The sequence below is a fragment of the Misgurnus anguillicaudatus genome, chromosome 6 (genome assembly GCF_027580225.2).
Source record: "Misgurnus anguillicaudatus chromosome 6, ASM2758022v2, whole genome shotgun sequence".
NCBI lineage: Eukaryota > Metazoa > Chordata > Actinopteri > Cypriniformes > Cobitidae > Misgurnus > Misgurnus anguillicaudatus.
In genome coordinates, this window is record NC_073342.2 from 5792136 (window position 1) to 5815046 (window position 22911).

Here is a 22911-nt window from a genome sequence, read left to right on the forward strand (position 1 = left end):
ATAAACGTTAATCTTACGTTCAATGTTTGCGTGGGGAAAAAAAACAATTCATGGGCTTTAAGAATCGATTTTGAATAGACCACATAAAAAAATGATTAATTGCCCTATTATAAAAGTGCACATCAACGCTGCCGAATGTACAACGCATGACCCCATTATATTGCATGTTTCTGTTACGAGGATCATGTGATGCGTAAATATGAGGTAAATATAAGGGCGTTTTCACATCTGTAATTCGGTTCATTTGGTCCGGACCAAAAGCAAAAAATTATACATTGAAACTTTTTTAGCAGATTTGGTTCCATTTCACACCACACTGATTGCTCTGATCCGCACCATTTGAAACGAACCAAAATTCTGTCATGTGATAAGTTGAACATCACTCATTTGGCCACATGTATTTGCACGTATTTCCTAAACGGCTTCACGATTGGTCAGAATCAACGTGCGGCAAATTCCAACGGAACCCCCGGAAGTAAACAAAAGAAGGATAATACAGCAGACATGGACAGACGGCTGCGCGCTGTAATTATGTCTTCGTGGTTGTTATACATAGTTTGTATACAGCACTCTAGACAAACTGTTCATTTTCAGAATGAATCGCGGATGCGGCTTGAAAACAACGGTTTAATGCACTACAAACGGCGAAGACAAAAAATTTCCTAGGCTCCGCCCGCACCTCCTCGCAACTCCAGGTATGTCCGCGATTTGTCATTGTGCTAATATTGCTAATAGAAACGGTCAACAAACACTTCCTCATCCAATAATGCACTGCGCAGTTGACTACGGCAGCTGGTTTAGTCCAAAATGCGCAGTACTTTTGCAGTTAGGTCGGTTCGATCTCGGATCGTGTTCTCACCACAAACGAACCGCTCCAGAGTTCGTTTGAAAGCGTACCGAGACCAGCTCTGCAAGCTGGTCTCGGTCCGCTTGTTTGGTCCGCTTTTGGTGCGCACCAGAGTTCGATTGCTGCATTCTCACCTGCCCATACGAACTGCACCAACTGAGCAATCGAGCTCTGGTACGATTCAATCGAACTAAACAAGGCAGGTGTGAAAACCCCCTAAGACGTGAACTTGAGCATAAATGTTTTGTGCATGTGCACAGGGTATTTTGAATTAGATTTAGAAAATACTACAATTACATTTACTGCGTTTACATGCATACTTTTATCCTGCTGATCGGATCGCAGATTGGAGTACACCACTCATTTCAATACAATAAAACAATTTGCATCCGATCAAACTCAATCATAATGATTAAGGTGTTTAAATGAAGAGTTTTTAAATCAGCCATCAATAAGATTACAAATGGATTACTTATTGATGGTTTCTCTTATTTTAGTTATTTCTTTTAATGCTTATTTACTTTAAAGTTCTCGTTTTTCTAATAAGTTTGGTTTAAGTTAGTTGTTATTAAAAAGTGGCACAAACAACAGGATTTATGTGCTTGTCATTTAAGTTAAACAGGAAAATGGGCTGGGCCAAATGGCTCCAAATGACCTAATTGGCGCAAGATGTCAGCAGACATTATTGACATAATGGCTTTAAAAAATTTTTATAGAAGTCTATGAAAACACATTGTCTATCTTCTTTACGGTCTTTGTGTGAGAGCATGTAAGTGGTCATGTATCTGTTACGCTGTGTTTGTCTGCAGCACATTGTGAGCGGTAATGAGGGAGAGGTCCAGCGGTTGCTGTCTGAGAATGAGAACGAGGATGATGGGAGGCAAATGTGTCACCCGCTCTGCTCATGTGACTCTTGTGACCTCCGTACCTCAGGGTCAGTCCCAGCACACATCTGAAATAACATCAACACTTTTACTTTATTTATTATCTAAAATTATAAGAATTTATGGAGCCTTTACAATCATCTAGATTTGTTTATTAATGATTTCCATCAGTGTTATTGACAGGCAAAATTGATTCATCTTAAAGATATGATGATGACTGTGAGCTGCAGTACAAAGTTTCACAGCTTTTAAAGAGTTTAATAGGGAGCGAGTGTGTCATTGTATCATCTGTTATGGATTTAAAGGACACTTAAGCCTTTTAACAAGTACACCTTTGTACCCAAGTGGTGGTACATTTTAAAGAGTAAGACAACTTATGTGCTTTAGTGTACATAATGTGTACATTTACCTTTAATGTATTGTAAGTTGCTTTGGATAAAAACCTTGATAGTAACTTTTAAAGTATTCTTGTCTTATCTTGTCATTATTCAGGAGGTTAAACGACCCATCCATAATCACTCCATTCTCTCGTGATGACAGAGGTTACACTCCCCTCCATGTCGCTGCTATTTGTGGTAAGCAGAGCCCATATATAAAAAATAATAAATGTGCACGCCATTCTCCATTGTAAACATGCTGTTGTGGTTCTCAGGACAGTCTGCGCTGATCGACCTTCTGGTCTCAAAGGGAGCCGTGGTAAACAGCACCGATTATCACGGCCTCACACCGCTGCACCTCTCCTGTCAGAAGGGTTTTCAGGGAGTCACGGTCAGATTTCATTCATTCATTCATTCATTTCATTCATGTTTTAGCTGTACCAATAGCCTGACGTTGCCATACTCAATTCTAGTCAGAATTTGAGTCTGATACCGCTCCATTGAGCTATAATTATAAGGCGTGTCTCAACCGAAAAATGCCTCTGCACTCAATTGGATAGACCTACGACCAATCAGAGCAACGGAGTGTGTGATGTATGTTGAAATTACGTATTTGCAGCCTGACCGAACTGCTAGTTATTGACACAACTCTACAATGCTACAATGACACTAACATTGTGATTATACTGAGTTAGCGAATGTACATCAACACCTATTATGGTTAAAACATTTTGTTTATATCACAACATGAAGTATTTACTAAGTCATAGAGTAAGACTATCTCTTACCATTTGTACGTTAGGTGAACTTCATCCACGACAATACCCATTAGGTTGGCTTGAATAATATCGGAGCCTAGCATGTCCCTCCACTTATTCAGCAGCCATGATTCCGGGCTTCCGAAAAGAAGCTGGCAACGACCGCTAATTATATCCATCTCGTTGTGCACGCTGAGTTGCATCGCCGTGATAACGTTAGCCATTTCAGTTGCGACTAACTTTTGCCGAATAGGAAGGACGGCAAAAACATCAACAAATGCCCTGCTCGCGTTTCTCTGTTCCTCTTTTAAAATCAATGCTCTGTCGATATCTTTTAGAACAATCTCAATGTCAGAATCCACACATCTGAACTCTACAGCGGCAGCCATTCAACACACGCGCTCTTTGGTGACGTGGTTCATTACGTTACTGTTGATTATCTGTCCATCATCGTATAAAGCCCGCCCTGACAATTTGATTGGTTCGACCAGCATTTGTCTTAGCATAGTAGCTCCTCAACGGAGAAACCCCAGACCGATCTTCCCGTTTTCAAATTCTTGTGGGCGGGGCTAAGATCGGCTGGCACCCAGGCTACTGTACCAACACAATCATAATGCTAGTAATGGCGAGGAACCCAAATCTGGACACACTTGATCAAAAACTTAAACTGGTCATTAAAAATGAACAAACAAGCTTTTATCCTACAGTATATCATCATCATCAGCTGCCATTTAAATCTAAAAATGATAAAAGCTGGAAAGCATGTCAAACATTGTTCATTCCTATTTAATGCTACTTATTTTTTCATACATTTTAGTAAGCTAATAATAATTTTATTGCAATGATATAGTTAGTAGTAGTAGTGTTGTGGAGCTGTATATTAAAGGGGCATACCATGAAAATCTGACTTTTTCCATGTTTAATGCTATAATTGGGTCTCCAGTACGTCTATCAACCTAGAAAATGTGAAAAAGATCAACCCAGTAACTTAGTTTTGGTAAACCATTATCTGCAAACATGTGAACCATTAGGTCTTTGAAATGTGGCTCCCCTTGTGATGTCAGAAGGGGATCTTATTATAATAATACCACCCCTTATTCTTCACTATCCAACTATGGCACTGCCATTTAGTGCAGAGAGAAAAATTATTGACAGCACAATTGAGTTTCAGTTTCAACAAACCAGCATTATTGTGATCTGTGATTGCATTTTATCAGCTCATTTGCATTTTAAAGGACACACCCAAAACGGCACATTTTTGCTCACACCTACAAAGTGGCAATTTTAACATGCTATAATAAATGATCTATATGGTATTTTTAACTCAAAATTCACATACGTACTCTGGGGACACCAAAGACTTATTTTACATCTTAATAGAGTCTTGTGAAATGTCCCCTTTAAGTAAAGGTTTATTTTGTGAAATGCATCTCCTTGTTTTCTCATGTAGCTGCTGCTGTTAGATTATAAGGCCAACACAGACGCTCAGGACAACAATGGCAACACTCCGCTACACCTGGCCTGCATGTACGGTCATGAAGATGTAAGGCGTCCTTAAAACACATTAATATCCCACAGCAAATCCAACTTTTAGTGTTCATTCAAATTATTCATTCTTGATGTCAGTGTGTGAAGGCGCTGGTGTACTTCGACTTGCACGTGTGTCGGTTGAATGTCCAGAATGATAAGGGAGACACGCCGCTCCACATCGCAGCTCGCTGGGGTTATGAGAGCATCATGGAAGTGCTTCTGGAAAACGGAGCATCGACCCTCATCCATAACAAATCCAAGGAGACTCCACTGCACTGCGCTCTCAACTCAAAGGTCTCAACATTTACATTATTGATTCCGTCTTGTGTCTAAATGATCACCTTCAGTACTTTGAAAGATTAAACGAGTTAAAGATGCTACCGTATGAGACAACGTAGGGATGAAACGCGCTCTGTAGAGCAGTTTGTCCATTTAGGGCTACTGTAGAAACATGATGGCGACTTCCATGTAAGGGGACCCGCGGTGTATGAAGATAAAAGTGGTTAATTCTAAGTTAATAAAAACAATACCGTTCATTATGTAAGGTCTTTATACATCACTGATAATATAATTATGTATATTATATTGCGTTTCTGTCAAGAGATCCTTCTAAAAGTCCCACAATGCACCTTTAAAATTCCTACAAATGTCAAGTAAAAGGAGTTGTGAATTTATCAAATATTTAGCATGTAACAAATTTACAATTTTGTAGATTTTGTCGTTGCTGGAGCGCAGACACAATGACTCCATTAAAATGGAAAGTGGATTTGAGGTGAGGTTTAAAACTGGTGCTTGAGTTTTCCCAGTGTCTGTACCTGTTTATCGTGTTAAATAATAATTTGTCTTTCAGTCTCTTAGTCGATCTCCACAGCCGTCTGACTGCAGCAGTAGACATTCATCTGTGTCCAGCGCGTCGTCACTTAGTGTAGAAACAGCAATACCAGAAACTGACCGCATCAGACATAAAGAGGTACTGACAGCGCCCTCTGGTGGATGAATACTGCTTACCTTTTCCAGTTTTTACTGTAATAGATAGTTGAAAATGAAGTGCTGAAATAAACTGATGCTTTAGTATGAAAGTATATTTGTTTTGTACGAATAGATAGAGAAGTTGTTAAGAGCAGTGGCAGATGGAGATGTGCAGATGGTGAGTTCCTTTCAGTGTCATTCACTTGATTTTGCAAACAGCTACAGTAGTTTCACTACCGATGTTTGTATGTGTTCCAGGTACACTATCTTTTAGAATGGGTGGATGAGGAGCCGGAGGAAGTGGTGGTTGACGTTTCAGCTAAAACCGAGCTTTGCCATCCGCTCTGCCAGTGTTCCAGCTGTGAACCAACACAAAAGGTCTGAACATTATGGGGGAGGGGGGTTGTAATCACAGTTATTTTGGTAAAAATCATTATCCCAATTATTTAACCCAATTACTTAATGACTTAAATCATGCATACAATGAGGAAAATAAGTATTTGAACACCCTGCTATTTTGCAAGTTCTCCCACTTAGAAATCATGGAGGGGTCTGAAATTATCATCGTAGGTGCATGTCCACTGTGAGAGACATAATCTAAAAAAATCCAGAAATCACAATGTATGATTTTTTTAACTATTTATTTGTATGATACAGCTGCAAATAAGTATTTGAACAACTGAGAAAGTCAATGTTAATATTTGGTACAGTAGCCTTTTGTTTGAGGTCAAACGTTTCCTGTAGTTTTTCACCAGGTTTGCAGACACTGCAGGAGGGATTTTGGCCCACTCCTCCACACAGATCTTCTATAGATCAATCAGGTTTCTGGCTTGTTGCTGAGAAACACAGAGTTTGAGCTCCCCCAAAGATTCTCTATTGGGTTTAGGTCTGGAGACTGGTCATCCTCTCCTTAATACACTGCAGTCGCCCTGTCCCATGTGCATAAAAACACCACCAAAGCATGATGTTCTTGGGATGGTACTCATCATTCTTCCTCCAAACACATTTAGTGGAATTATGACCAAAAAGTTTTATCTTGGTCTCATCTGACCACATGATTTTCTCCCAAGACTCCTCTGGATCATCCACATGGTCATTGGCAAACTTAAGACGGGCCTGGACATGTGCTGGTTTAAGCAGGGGATCCTTCCGTGTCGTGCATGATTTCAAACCATGACGTCTTAGTGTATTACCAACAGTAACCTTGGAAACGGTGGTCCCAGCTCTTTTCACGTCATTGACCAGCTCCTCCCGTGTAGTTCTGGGCTGATTTCTCACCTTTCTTAGGATCACTGAGACCCCACGAGGTGAGACCTAGCATGGAGCCCCAGTCCGAGGGAGATTGACAGTCATGTTTAGCTTCTTCCATTTTCTAATGATTGCTCCAACAGTGGACCCTTTTTCACCAAGCTGCTTGGCAATTTCCCTGTAGCCCTTTCCAGCCTTGTGGAGGTGTATCAGTGTCTCTAGTGTCTTTGGACAGCTCTTTGGTTTTGGACATGTTAGTAGTTGGATTCTTACTGATTGTATGGGGTGGACAGGTGTCTTTACTAATGACCTCAAAGAGGTGCATCTAATTTAGGATAATAAATGGAGTGGAGGTGGACATTTTAAAGGCAGACTAACAGGTCTTTGAGGGTCAGATTTCTAGCTGATAGACAGGTGTTCAAATACTTGTTTTGCAGCTGTATCATACAAATAAATGGTTGGGGAGTCATGTATTGTGAGTTCTGGATTTTTTTTAGATGTCTGTCACACTGGACATGCACCTACGATGACAATTTCAGACCCCTCCATGATTTCTGGGTGGGAGTACTTGCAAAACAGAACGACAGACTTCTTGTGTCCTAATCTCATTTTTTAAATCCTTTATTCATAATTTAATGGATTTGTTTATACATTGTATTAGGAATAGAGGACATATGCTTGTTTTTCTTCTTTTTGGCGCTACTTTGCACACAACAAGAGGAAGAACAAAAGTTGATGATGGGATAGTGCAGTATGTTCTTAGCTAAATCGTTTGTGTGTGTGTTTAGAAAACAGCTCGTCTACAGCCGGATGGTCTTGGTGTAAACAGCAGCAGTGTCGATGGCTTTACTCCGCTCCACGTGGCAGCGCTGCACGGGCACACAGCTCTGGTATCTCTACTCACCCGTCACGGTGCCAACATCAACGCTTGCAACAACCAGAGGTCCACACCACTGCACCTGGCGTGTCAGAATAGCCACATGCAGGTGATCACAACCTGACCAATCACAACTTACCTCTCAAAAAATGTACACATTGGCTGTGACCAAACTAGCCCCATATGGACATTATTGAGTGCAGTACACTATTTCAACCCCACAATGCATCACAATAATGAGTGTTCAACGATGTACACTCAAAGCTGGCCACTACTTGTCCACTGAGGCTTGCGTCTAATGAGTTATCAAGTCTTGACAGAAGATGGTGCATGCACTGCAGCTCAAGTGTCCGAATTCACTCGATTGTTTTCTTTCACTCATTCGAGTGAACTATATTAGTGAACTAACGTAAAGAATAGTGAATGAGGCTATTGAGTGCTATTTCAGGGACAGCATTTGTTTATAAAAATGAGTTGGAACATACCTGTAATGTTCAGAAGCTGCTAGGAAATGTTCAAGTTGATATAAATTGAAAACGTACCCTATTTACTTAAAGGGGACATATCTTTTTAGTTGTTTAAGTGCTATAATTGTGTCCCCAGTGCTTCTATAAACCTAGAAAACATGAGAAAGATCATCCCAGTAACTTAGTGTTTGGTTTCTCTGCAAGCATGTGAAAAAATAGGTAATTTGGCTCCCCTTGTGATTTCAGACAGGTCATGAAAATTCAGCTTTTTAGTCAGTGTAAGTCAGGAAATTTGGCTTAGTGTGGGTAACCCTGGTTTAGTATATAGCACCCTCTTGTGACTGCTGTATGTCATGTAGGTGGTGTCTGCCCTGCTGGAGTGTAACGCCAAACTGAATAAGAAAGATCATTATGGGAACACACCACTGATTAATGCCTGTCTAAAGGGAAATGCTGAGATTGCCACCATCTTGCTGGAGGTATGTAAAGATTATTTTTATTAAGGACCATGCACAATTTCCAACATAAATGTTACCATTTGATGCATTGTACCAGATGTAGCCATAAGCTAATTTACATCTGCAGCCTGTTCAAAAAAAGAAAAAACATACAAATAACACTCCCCCCACCCCTTAACCATACATTCACAAAACAAGTTGTCAGCATCACATCGCACAAGTTTCAATTGAGATTTAACATTATATACCCAGAGTCCAGTGTCTTTGAAGCATATTATATACAGTTATGCTGTTTTTTATGACTCTGTGTATAGATACCGTTTTAAGAAGTTTTGATCTATATGGTTTATAGAGTAATTTGATGATATTAAAAACAATTTACTTCACATTATTCTCCACAGTCACATGGCTTTAAATTACTACAAACAAACATATTTAATCTCTAATATGGGTGTAATGTACACACATAATTTTAATGTTTTCCTAAATTGCCATAATAGTTGCATGAAATACATTTTTCTTAAGAGATTTGATTGTTATTAAATTAGTTATGTATTTATTTTACATTTCTGTATACGGGTGATTCTCACGAAAACTTGGTTTTAAAAATGTCAAGCATGAAAATGTAAAAATTGCTTAAATGTACTTTTTTTCCCACCAGACATTGAAAAACAAAGTCTGGAGTAAATGGGAACATTAATTTAAAAACTTTTACTTATCATTTAACACTTTTTGTAACATAATTTAAAAAATTAGTCCTAAAAAATCTCATTACCGCAACAGTCAGAAAGCATCAACACTGACATATTTTCAAAATGACATGACAAACCTGAAAGAACATAATTTGGAGATTCTGCACATGCATTTAAAATCAAAGTATTATGCTTCTATTAATTAAATTAACATTTAATAAGCATCTGTTGCGGTAATGATAATCAAAATGTCGTGTAAGCATTCTGACAAGACAATATTTCAAATTAACTGTAAAAAAATTGATCTTACCTGGTAGCCATCTTGAAGTAACTGGTCCATGTGCTTGGTCACTCAAAATCAAACTTTATTAAAATTCTGTATGTGTGCTTAAACTGTTCTCAAAAAGTGTTGCGGAGGATGAGAACATCAGGCATGGACACATAATTTTCCTAATTTTTCTTCATTATTATTATACATGAATATTCAGTAAATATTTTTTCTGTCATCTAAAGTAGTCTAGCAAAACATCCATTTATTTTTTTTCTTAATATTTTTGTGTTAATTTGATTAAATTACAACATAACGCATGTTCAAACACAGCCGGACACATTGCGGTAATGAGAATTTCAGCAGAAAATGAGATAAAATTTACAATTATAAATTCTTATGTTGAAATCACACATTGTGCAAGGTAGAACACAGTATTGTGTTAATTCTGATGCTTTTTAATGTTACTATATAACACATTTTAAAGCTAAAATCATTAGTGCCGTGGTGTTTCAATGGTTTCGTGAGAATCACCCAATTATGCTGTTTTTATGACTCTGTGTATAGATACTGTTTTAAAGAAGTTTTGATCTATATGGTTTATAGAACAATTTAATGATATTAAAAACATTTGACTTCACATTATTCTCCACAGTCACATGGCTTTAAATTACTACAAACAAACATATTTAATCTCTAATATGGGTGTAATGTACACACATAATTTTAATGTTTTACTAAATTGCCATAGTAGTTGCATGAAATACATTTTTCTTAAGAATTAGTTATGTATTTATTTTACATTACCGTATAAATTTTTATCCGTAATTGGATATAAATGAAGTAATGATTATGAGATTTATAATACATGTGTATAAGGTTATCATTTGTTGGGTGCTAATATAATATGAATGATAATATGTGATGTCTCTCAGAGCGGTGCATTGGTAAATCTTGCAAATAATCACGGTAACACGGGTCTACATGAGGCTGTGAGGGGGGGACACGTTCAGCTGGTGGAGCTGCTATTGCACAGGGGGGCACAGGTGCACATGCGCAACAAAAGACAGAGAACCGCCCTCGACTGCGCATACGAGATGGGTGGAAAGGTATGTCTGCTTACTTTTGGTGGTTTATTATGTATGTTTTGTATTTATTCACACACATGCCGCCTTTATATTATTTCCTAAAGTCCTAAAATTGTCTCCACAGAACACAGAGATCCAGAGGCTTCTACAGAAAGCCTGTTCTGATACTGTAGAGTCAAACCTGACCAAAACCAACTCCATAGGACCAGAGGGGATTGTGGGTAAGAATTTGAAACTTAAATTAATACAGATTAATGTCTAGATCTCACACCTACAAAGTGGCAATTTTAACATGTTTTAATAAATTATCTATATGGTGTTTTCAGCTTAAACTTCACACATGTACTCTGGGGTCACCAAAGATTTATTTGACATCTTAAAAAGGTTTTGTGAAATGTTCCCTTTAAAAGAAAATAAAGATAGATATTTATACAGCAGTTTTCCATCTCCAGAAACGCGTCTGTGTCATTAGGTGCTATTATTTGTGTACTATTAAATAAAAAATATAGAGTTTAACTGTCTATTTTTCTCATGTAGTACACTCGGAAGTGCAAAAAGGTAAAAGTTGTGAGAGTCCTGACAGTGAGGGTCGAGGGATAAACATCACCAAACAAAGGTATTCTTACCATCCATTAATATCCTGTTTATTACTGGATGTTCCTTTTTGTTAACAATTAGAAGCCATATTATATGTCCAGAAATGTTTTTTAAGATGTTTCATAAGAAATGTTGTGCTTTCTAGATCTCAGAAAAGGTCTGACAGAGCTATGAGCACCACAGACACAATAGATCAGGTATTATTCTTCATATGTACATGCATATATACAAACTCACAGTTAGAGGATAACTCCATTTTCAAGGCAGAAATCTTGTTAATTTACTCAGCCCCATGTCATCCAAGATGTTAATGTGTTTCTTTAGAAAATAAATTACGTTTTTTTAGGAAAACATTCCAGGATTTTTCCCCATATAGTGGACTTTAGTGGGCCTCAGTTTCAATGCAGTTTAAAATTGCAGTTTCAATGCAGCTTCAAAGGGCTCTAAACAATCCCAACCGATGCATAAAGGTCTTATCTAGCGAAACGATCATAATTTTCACCAAAAAATTCATATTTAACAACAACTTATCGTCTTGCACTAGCTGTGTGATGCGCCTGCACGACCTTACTTGTTACGTAATCACATTAAAAGTTCACGCGTTACATATGTTGATATGTATGAACCATTTTAAACAATAAAATGGACATTAATTAGTTTCATTCCACATACAACAACGTCAGAATTGTCCTTTTTCTCCACACTTGTAAACACTGTAGCGGTAGTTTCAAATACGTCATGCATGACCCTTCGATGTGATTAATATGTAATGCATAATAACATTGCGCCTCCTGCAGCCATGTTACGGCAGCAAAGTCTTTGATTATTACACCAGATTGAGAGTATAGTCCTAGCCATATCTGCCTAGAAAATCACAACTTTAAATTTTCTGTTGGTCTTAGTACACGGTGTAACTACAGAAGAGTCGAGTTTTGAAGAGGAAAAATATTGAAACTCTTTGGTTATTTTTGAGCACGATGCTGGTGGTCTAATCAGATTCAATGGATTGTGCTAAGCTGTGCTAGAAGTAGTATTGCCAGACCCGGAGATCAGCTGAGTGGATTTCAAAACGGTAAAAATCAAATGTTTAACTCTAGGGGAGCTTGAAAATGAGCATATTTCCAAAAAAAGTGGAGTGTCTTTTTAAACTGTTGAGGTTCAATAAAGTCCACTATATGGAGAAAAATCCTGGAATGTTTTCCTAAAAAAATGCAATTTCTTCTCGACTGAACAATGAAAGACATAAACATCTTGAATGACATGGGGGTGAGAAAATTATTTTTCTTTTTTTTCTTTGTTTGCCTTTTTAAATGACATATTTAAGTCCTCCTCACACTGTGTCTTACATGACAGAACAACTTGGATTACAAATCACAAATAATTAAACACACACGGGGGTGGTTTCCCGGACAGGGGTTATTTTAAACCAGGATTTAGCCTTAGTTTAATTAGGAAAATAAGTAGATATAAATATGCCTTACTAAATACATTTGTGTGCATTTTAAGGCAAAACAAAGTGCACTGGTATTTTTTAAAATATGTTAGTGCAAATTGTTTTCAGTTTGGACAGCTCTTACATTTATTTTAATCTAGGACTAATCTAATCCCTGTCCAGGAAAATGCCCCAAAATCATTCACGTTTAATCCATCACTGAATATGTCACTTCATTAGTATTTAAAATGTTTTTTTTTCAAATGTGATATTTGAATCAATGAATCTGACTCCTGACCTCTCTGTTCATTACAGACACCACACAGTCAGAGTGAGAGACGGAGACTGACACGAGGAGAAACCATAGACAGCATCGGCCTATACTCTCATGCGCAGACGCAGCAAGACTCTACAGGCATGCAGTCGTCACACGCCAAGACCAAGAGCCTGACCCGCTGCCATACCATCAGCCAGGATCTGACCCATCGCTCGCTCCAGACCTCAGAACACATCTCCTCTACAGACCAGATGGAGACAGAGCTTAATAACGGACCTCAGGAGCCCACCGACTCATGTGACCCCTCCCTCAAACCCTCACATGACCCTGAACAGGTTAATGGAGGCTCTGCGTCCGGGCGAGGGGAGGAAAAGAAAAACGTCCTGTACAGAGGAACTGATCTGGATTCAGCTTTTACAGAAATGGACAATGTTGTCTTGTGAGAGGTGACAAAAGACTTTTATTGTGTATTTAATTGACTAAATCATTTGTAAATCTGGCGCATTACTGCTCACTGTTCTTTAGCCAATACAATAAAGCATCTAAACTATATTAATAATATCCAGTGTTGAAATGTTTACGCATGCAAATCAGATTTACAGATTTTATGGGTCACCACGACTTAAAATATTGTTGAATTTATTTTTTTATTTTTTTCTTCATGTTAACACAAGTTTTTTTGTGTGTATGCTAATTACACAATGAAAAATCAACACAAGCAATGAAGTGCATGTTGATGTGACCCTTAAAGATAAGAAAAAGTCTGTAATGAAATAGTTGCCACTGATTCATATAAAGGGAGATATTTTTCTATGATTAAGGGACAAATTATTTGTATCCAAGATTTTTGTAGCGTGTAGAGTTTTATTTTCGTTATTCGTCTTGTTCGTTACTGTTCATTTCTGTTTGCCATCACATGAATCCACCTATACATAAACTGCATTAACAGTATATGTAGTGTTACAGTAATGGTGTTGTTCACAACAAAGATTGCACAGTCAGTATTTTACTATTCACGGAGTTATTTCTTCAATGTTTTTTTTTACTTTTTTGGATTCATTCTGTATTGAGTTCCTCTCAAAATCCCCAAATATAAAATGTATATGTGGTCAACAGTGGTCCTCAGCTGTAATGCACTTTACTCGCATGCAACATTTGTTTGCCTTCAGTCCAACTGTTTGTTTAATTTTAGTTTAGTGTAAGTAATGGCAGGTTTGAATTAATGCTGGTCATTGTTAAATGTCTTCACACAAACTTGTAATACAGTACTGAATGTAAAACTGAACTGGTATGTCTTTAGTTTGACATGGGATTGTTGGGAACTAGAGAGCTGTTATATTTGTATAAATCACTTTTTAGTGTTGTTTTGTGACAATGCGGTAAATGTGCCTTATTTTATTTGTGCAAAAACCTATAATAAACCATTACGAGAAAACCACTTCTAAAATATTGTTTTGTTTTGTTTTTCTTTAAATGAATTAACGAAAACTGCATGACTGTTCTGGTTTCATAATATACATTTCCATAAAAAAATAGGTTATCTGGGTATTCAGTGTATGCAGAAATGATTTATACCACACTACATACTGTGTACTAGACGTGCAAAAGTAGGCTATGTCAGACAAGTAATCACACAAAAGCTTAATATTCTTCGACTCTGTAAAGTGTCGACACAAGCAACGACCGTTTAAATTGTATTGGTCCTTTCCCATAAAGGTATTAAAAATGAACCTTTGAGGGCACCACCACAGCGACAGAAAAGGTGCAGTTTTGTAAATATATTTTCCAAAATAACCTGGAATTTGGTTTGATGTCATTTTTGCCAAAATAACTTACATGATGGTATCATACATCTCAAAAGCAAAGTCAACAGTGATGACAAGGGACCCTATCATACACCGGCGCAATGTTTTTTGCTACTTTCAGCCCGACGCAGTTATCATTTTCACGTCATGCGTCACGTTGTTTATATAGCAAATGCATTCTGGCTTGAAAACAATGTGTGTTCAGGTGCATTGTTGGCGCGTTGCTATTTTGAGGCAACTTACTGTAAATAGACTACGCCATTGACCAACTAAAACCTAGTCTAAAGTCAATGGCGCAATATTGTTTTTTGTAAATTATTGAGCATGTTAGTAATAATATGTGTCTATAAACTGGGTGACAACACGCATATTATGGATGCGCAGCAGCACACAAACGTTTGTAAATATGAAAATTAAAGAATTAAAATGTGATTATTATTGATTCTCTATAAATGAAGGCAGGTTACAGGACTTCAGAAAACGTGAAGCTTTACCTGTAGTCACCTTTTTTCTGCAAATATTTAGATTTTTTATTTTTCCACACAGATTTACTCTATATGGTGACTTTGTACCTTTGGATATGGTGAGATGAGAATCATTTTTAAGTAATAAGCTTTTCAAAACACTCACGGTGCTGTAAATTCTTTATCTGTTTGTTACAAATAAAGTATTTTAACTTATGCAACCCCCCCCCCTTTTTTTTGCATATTCGTAAATTATTCTTATAAAAACCTTTTTGACACATTTAAAGTTTTTTTATTTACATCCGGTTACAAACTCCACCTTGTGAATTAAGTTGTGCTAGCACCAAGACGGATTAAAGGAGATGAGACTTTCATTGGTTTATTCCAAGTTACGCCCAAAACACCCAGTACTCATTACGAGAATGGGAACAACCCCTTTCACACAGCAGCATTTTGGACATGCCTTAAGTGCACTTGTGCTGTGCACATTAGAGCATTAAAATGGGGGTCCAAGGTGTTTGGTTTTATTCATTTATTTTTGGCTATGGTTAGATGTTTCTTAAATTTTCACTGACAGCCCAAATTTTGCCTTGTTTTAGCCTAGACCTCTGGCCTGTATTTGGACACAGCTCAATGTCTTTTAAAGGAACAATTGCCCGCTTGATACAATAACTCTAACTATATGCCGTTGACAAATTGTTGGTGTCTGTTTTTGTCTTACTGTACACTATAAAAAATGCAGCACAAAGTTAAAACTTGCAAGTCAATTCAACCTACTATTTTAAGTTTAAAAAAGGACTTAAATACGGATGCACGATATATCGGCCGACATATCGTTATCGGCCGATAACTGCTTATTTTTAATATTATCGGTTATCGGTGAAAGCCGATAAATTATGGATTATTTTGGTTTGTTGAACCACTTCACGTGCTCATTGCTGGCCATGTGGAGTTTTAATTGGTGCTTTCTGTGACATACCACGAAGATGACACATGTTGCGGGCTTAAGAAGAGTATGCTAGTCTAGCGCAAAGACAAGATGTCCGCGGTCTGCGAGTTTTTCATTGTGAAAATAATATAAATATTTATCGGCCTATAGATATCGGTTATCGGCCCCCAAATTTAAAGAGTTATCGGTTATCGGTATCGCCCAAAATTTCCATATCGGTGCATCCCTAGACTTAAACTTATAAAATCAAGTTGAAATTGTTTAACATATTTTTATAAGTTTAAGTAACAAAAATATTTGTTGATTTGACAAAAATGATGCATATGTTTTACAGTGTAGTTTGCTTTACGTACAGATTATAGCATATTAAGCCTTGTGCACTAGGAACTTTCTATGTAAAAGTACACAACACAATATATGGTAAACATTATTTTTGGTATGTTTAGATTAATGCCTCTGAGGCCACATTTACACATAGCCGGGTATTTAGAGAAACAAATATTTTCCTGCCTCTGTATTCAATAATAACATCGTGCACATCGTTTTCAAAAAACTTGTCATTTACATCAATCCACATAAATACGCTGTCGAGCGCCATAATAACTATGCCAAACCTATGGGCGGCAGTGTAGGGAGAGGAATAAAGTCATGCAAGCCAATCAAAATCCTCAGAATCGACACTAATGAATAACAAAAGCGACTTCCTGTTTCTTTCAAAACAGCAAACATAGGGCGCTCACATGACTTTAAGCATTTTCTGGCGCATAATGTGACGTTTCAGAACCTAAAACCTGGTTTCTCCCAGTGGACACGGCAACACATAATCGGGGTTATTAGAAATCTTCCTGGGCTTGGGGTTTTAGAAATAATCGTTTTCTGTGATAAAAACAGGGTTTTTGAAATGAGAGGCCAAACCGCAGGAAAATATCTGCGTCTTTCCTTCGTGTATAAACGGAGCATGAATTTTATCTCTCTGAGTCATTGAGTTAGATTTGTAGAAAGATTTGCTAACACTTTAGTTAGTGGAACACATGTTGGTTATATGATTTTATCACCATTAAACCCCTAATTTAATGCTAATGAATAGCTAATAATGTAGTTGTTGTTGTAGCGGTTAGATAATAAATGGGGTGGATTAATGAATGTAGAGGATATGGTCATGCAGAATAAGGCAGTGGTTTTCAAACTGGGGGCCGCGAGATGGTGCCAGGGGGGCCCCAGTTTTATGACATTTTATGAAATACATTCATTTATCATGAATTCTGTGTATTTAAACCTAAAAAATAAGACTACTAACCAAAAGCACTACTTTTTTGTATAATTTAATATTTTTTATTAAAATGTTAAGTTTTAGAACAGTTTTTGTCACAAATTTTCTTTAGGGGGCCGCGAAGGAATTGGGCCGCATGCTGAAAAAGTTTGGGAACCACTGGAATAAGGCAGTAAAATGTGTGCTTTTATAAACAGCCAATATGCAAGCTAATAAGCAACTAGTTAAAAGTGACAATTGGTCTCTAGATACTAAAGTGTTCAATTCATCATCAATTTATTATTTTGTGTATAGACGGTTTCAGCAGTAACAACATAAACAAGCGGCTTTCGTGGAAAACACGTAACTTCTGGTAAACTAAGACGAAATAACAACAAAATCCGTTTAAAGTTATTTATATAACAAGCAAAATAAACAACACTTAGATTACCTAGAAGATCAAAACATTTGTTATTTTCGACGAGGTATTTTTCAAGAGTTCAGTTTCAGCAACTCAGACCATTAAACAAACAGAAACCGGAAGTAAAGTTCGGACCAGACGCGTAATTGAGAAAGAATAGTCATCAACATGTTGCTAAAAGTATATTTTTGCTGACAGGACTTAAATACTCACGCGTTTGTCCAAAATGGACAGTGATAAGACTGACTCTTCATCTCACGTTGAGTCGAAATTCTTTTTCAACATATCCGTCAAAAGTGCGGTTCAATTATGCGTCTGTGAAACTTTTTAATGAAGAAATTACAAAGTGCACTTTCACGTCTGTAACATGAATCTTAGTTTGGTCTCTCTCGGGATGACAGTATTCTGTTGCGCTAGTAATCGATTGCTCCTTCACACATATAAAACTTTCTTCCCGAGCCAAAATGGCACCTAGTGTGTGTCTGGGCTCGGCGGTGGCGCTGATAGTTGCAACGATTGATGACTGCGAGCCGGACGGATGTAGAAACTTACAGCCTGCTTTGATTTAATGAAAGCGATGTAGGGAAATGTAGTCATTACCATTATTAAGCACAGGGCCCGTTTCACAGGCAGCCATGCATCAAGACCACACACAACTATTAAAGCACTTAAACTAAACGGAAAGAGAGAGAGCGAGAAAGAGAGAGAGCACTTTTAATAAAGTGCATTAAATGATCGAAACAAGACTTTTAGAAATGTTTGCCTTAAGGTCTTCTTCAGATAGCACAAATGGCGTGTATTTGAATATGGAAAGTATGGGTCATCAATTAACACATTAAGCAAATATCAGGATGAGATATTGTGGCTCTTGTAAAAGAGGAACAAGAAACTTTTTGTGTCAGCTTTTCTTTAGAGGAATCTTAGAGACCGAGAACGGCATAAGTCCCGTTCAAACCACTAAATCATTTCAATATACGATCACAGTTTTTGTAAGATTGAAGCCTTTAGTTTAAGTGTCTGTCTGTCTGCCTGTCTATCCATCCATCCAGGACAATTCGGCATCTATAGTTCACCTAATCCACATATTGTATTGCATGTGAACTGTACTGGGATACAGCAATAGCAGCATTTAACTATAATCTGCAATAATTGCTTATTTTAATGCATGTTGCTTTTTTATTATACTTTTACATTTCTATATGTTTAAATTGATTATGTACAGTAAATGTTTAGTTAGAGCAGTATTTATGATCCAATGCAATGAAATTATTATTTTTTTTACTTTAACTTAAGTTAAAATGGTTTAACTTAATTTGTTATGTCAATTTATCAAAAATAGTAAGTTGAATTGATTTGCAACACCAAGTTAACTTTTATGTGCAGTATGATATAGCAGACACTGGGGGGCAGTATAACATAAGGTCACACAACACTACCTTTAAACAACAACATAAACACATGCACGCACACGTTTTATACTGTACAATCTGTATATTTTTTCCCTTACCCCTATCCAAACCCCTCACTGTCAACGTTCTGCTATTTTTGATTTACAAGAAACTATATTATGGTTTTAAAGCTTGTTTCCTCATAGGGACCAAAAAATGTCCCCACAATGTAAAAAAAAAACGGCATTACTATTGTTGTGGAGACACTGACAGCACAGTGAGTAACATGACAGCTATTAAATAAACAAAACGCATAGCTCATTCTTACAAACGGTTGCCGCATCAGTAATGCAATTTAAAGACAACAACAAAGAAGCAAACAATTACGTGTCCATTACTCTCCTCGTGTAGGGAAATGAGCAAAGCATGTCAACATGCACACATATTGACAAGATTTCAGCCAGAGACACGAGTCAGTGTCACATGGCCGGAGTATTGGCAGCTTGTCCCGTCTCAAGGTTTATGTCCCGTCCACGTTTAGCTCAACAAACATGACAGAGGCACAGCAAGACCACAGATCCATACCGAAACAGATCCAGACGAGGATTTCCATTAAAACTAATGAGGATAACCACAGTCACACTGTAATATGAAATGTTTTCTCACAAATCTGATTAAAAATAATAATTTTATTTTCATTTTGTTCTATATTCAATATTTTTTTATTTAAACTGTGTGAAGACATTTCAATTATACAGACTTTATTATGCATTATGTCTAAGCCGCAGTGTGTTATGCTTGAGGTTATGGTAATTTAAAGTTAAATGTCAAATCTGTTTTTAATCTGTATTAGGCTTTAGCTGATTCCATATCAGTTCTGCTGGTTGTAATAAAATTAAATTATTTAAGTCGTTTTATGGGTTTAAGCATACAAACCTTTTTTTTAGGTATTAAATCTGTTTATATTTAAGGTAAATCATGTTCATTCTTACTTTAATGTATCAGATACGATATAAGTTACATTTGGGACACATTTCAGGAAATGTAAATAAAAAGTAACAATACAACGAAAGTATATGGGGCCAGGTCACACGCATAAAAATAAACACATGGGCTATTGCTCACTGGCCTTGTTATGTCAAATCTGTAAACGTCATGACAACATAAGTCCCGTTTATAGGCCCAGTTTATATATACATAATGCACCCATGGGAATTGGGTTGGTAATACCTTGTTTATTCAACTAGAAAATAATAAATAATTTACGGCGTGAATAATAAGCAGGATTTAACTGAATCATTTCTGTAATTTGGTTCAAGCACTTGCTAGCTTTACTCTTCTGCGTTCAAACCCTGCAGAACTAGAGCGGATTGTAAGTGCATTCGTCTAAACTGTGACTGTGCATAATGCTGTCGATATAACTTAACTTTTATTGGATGTGAAGCATTTCTAAAAATCTCAATCTTAAGTAGCTCATACTCGACACATCATGCTAAAGGTGAAGGGTTTTTTTTTCAGAAAAAGCGTTGTCAATTGGGTGTTACCCTTTCAAAAAGTACACCTTTGTACATAAAGGGTCCATACTGTAAAAAATTACAGTATTACTGGCAGCTGTTTGCTAGTACAGTAACTTACTGTAGATTCAAATGGATGTTATTTACTGGCAACAGTTTGTTCAAATTTAAATGAACACTGTAAAAAACTTCAGTAGAAATTACAATTGTATTGCAGCTGGGTTGCCGGTAATTTACCGTAGATTTAAATTTATGTTATTTACTGGCAAGAGTTTGTTCAAAGTTAAATAAATGTTAAATATTAAGAAGTCTTTATCTTTACAGAATAAAACTATACAATAACAGCCTCATGCAAAGCATTCTGGGAACCAGAAATCATCATCAACCTTTTTTGCTTAAAATTTTGTTTCCCAGAACGTTTTGCTGGATGCTGTTTTTTTTAGTTTTACTCTGTAAAGATAAAGACTTCTAAATGTTAAATGTTAATTTAACTTTGAACAAAATGTTGCCAGTTAATAACATAAATTTAAATCTACGGTAAATTACCGGCAACCCAGCTGCAATAACACTGTAATTTCTACGGAAGTTTTTTTACAGTGAACGTTAAACATGAACAAAGCATTCTGGGAACCAAAATCTGAAGACAAAAAAACAGAAAAAGGTTAATGAGGATGGTTCCCAGAATGCTTTGCATGAGGCTGTTATTTTACAGTTTTATTCTGTAAAGATAAAGACTTGTTTATGTTTAATGTTCATTTGACTTTGAACAAACTGTTGCCAGTTAATAACATACATTTAAATCCACAGTGAATTACTGGCAAACAGCTGCAGGGATAGCTTTTGAGTTTACAATAGTAGCGAAAAATTCGACCAAATTTAACATTTTTGCTCTTTATTTAAATATTTAATTAAAGTCGTAATTTGTTTTGGAATATTGACTTATCAAATGACTTATTTGTAAGCTTCATTATTTAAAAAAAAATCATGTACCCTCATAATCCTGCATCAAAGATGCAAATCTACTCCCCTCCTCAAAACGATCTCTCTTTACTTCCGGTCATATGGTATGGCAGGTGGTCGGGGTCTGAGAGAAGATTGCTGCGATTAGCAACACGACCCAACTTCAAATGATCCAATCAGATATCAGTGGGGAATTCAAATCCAGCCCTGCTTCATTTCATTTTTTTAAAAGCCGGTTTCACTAGGATATACATCACCATGGGGAAAAAGAATATCGCTACTTCCGTTATACGGCGACTTTAAAAATGCATTACAAATGTTGCATGCATTTTGTGTATAAAGTATCTGAAGTTCAGCTTTGAAAAGAATTAAAAGGAGGCTTGGCCAGAAATGACACATAACGCATGTGCAAAGTTTATAAAGACGTAGCCCAGGACAATAACTACAATTTATTATCACAAAAGAGGATCAACAAATATTAATTACAGATAGAATTAGCTTTTGTTTTGCTATATTTGAATAAAATACAAAATTGCGTTTTGCAAGTCAATTCAACCTACTATTTTAAGTCTTGACCTGTGATAAGTTGATGTAACTTATAAAAACAAGTTGAAATTGTTAAACTTAATTTGTTAAATTGAAGTAACATAAAAATATAAATTGATTGACAAAAAAATATTTTTACAGTGTAATAAGTTTGCCTTTTTGCAAAAATATTTTGTTAGATAACTCAAAAGTTTAATGTTGTAATTTTGTTTCATAAACCTCATATTTTGATGTTATTTATCTTAACCTGAGGGGCAATAAAAGCAAATACTATACAAAAAGTCCACCACAGACATAACATTTAGGCACTAATACACTGCAAAAAACAACATTCTTACTTGGTGTTTTTGTCTTGTTTTAAGTACAAATTACCCAAGAAAATAAGTCTAGATTTTAGGCAAAAAAAAATACATTTTAAGTGAAATTGTGCTTAAAATAAGCATACAGTATATATATATATATGCCAATGGGGTGAAAAAATGTCTTGAAATGAAAAAGTTAAAATATTTCAAGATTTTTTTCTCACCCCATTGGCAGATATTTGTTTCTTGTTTTAACCACAATTTCACTTAAAATGTATATTTTTTGCCTAAAATCTAGACTTATTTTCTTAGGTCATTTTGCTCATTAAGAAAATGCATCTTGATTTTAGAATATTTAGATATTTGTACTGAAAACAAGACACAAATACTAAATAAGAAAGTCATTTTTGCATTTTGCTAACATTTTTAGCTGTTAGCCTCATTAAATTGTCCCTAAACTTGTATAATAGTGAAAGAAAAAAAATGAGAGATGGAAATTTCATGTGAACCATTTATCATGACAAACAGCAAACTTCAAAAGAAA

At 36.4% G+C, this 22911-nt stretch overlaps 1 protein-coding gene across 1 annotated transcript in view; it reads left to right on the forward strand.

Moving 5' to 3' along the window:
- Positions 1-14207, forward strand: part of ankrd27 (ankyrin repeat domain 27 (VPS9 domain)) — a 33850-nt gene extending 19643 nt beyond the window's left edge. The window contains exons 14-29 of the mRNA XM_055191852.2: positions 1657-1781; positions 2224-2306; positions 2384-2499; positions 4317-4409; positions 4493-4690; positions 5109-5168; positions 5247-5366; positions 5499-5543; positions 5624-5743; positions 7402-7599; positions 8317-8436; positions 10311-10484; positions 10588-10684; positions 11001-11079; positions 11206-11257; positions 12808-14207. Of these exons, the coding sequence (XP_055047827.2) occupies positions 1657-1781; positions 2224-2306; positions 2384-2499; positions 4317-4409; positions 4493-4690; positions 5109-5168; positions 5247-5366; positions 5499-5543; positions 5624-5743; positions 7402-7599; positions 8317-8436; positions 10311-10484; positions 10588-10684; positions 11001-11079; positions 11206-11257; positions 12808-13212 (2085 nt within the window). The 3' untranslated portion in view covers positions 13213-14207. The remainder of the gene's footprint in view (positions 1-1656; positions 1782-2223; positions 2307-2383; positions 2500-4316; positions 4410-4492; positions 4691-5108; positions 5169-5246; positions 5367-5498; positions 5544-5623; positions 5744-7401; positions 7600-8316; positions 8437-10310; positions 10485-10587; positions 10685-11000; positions 11080-11205; positions 11258-12807) is intronic.
- The last annotated feature ends 8704 nt before the right edge of the window (positions 14208-22911 follow it).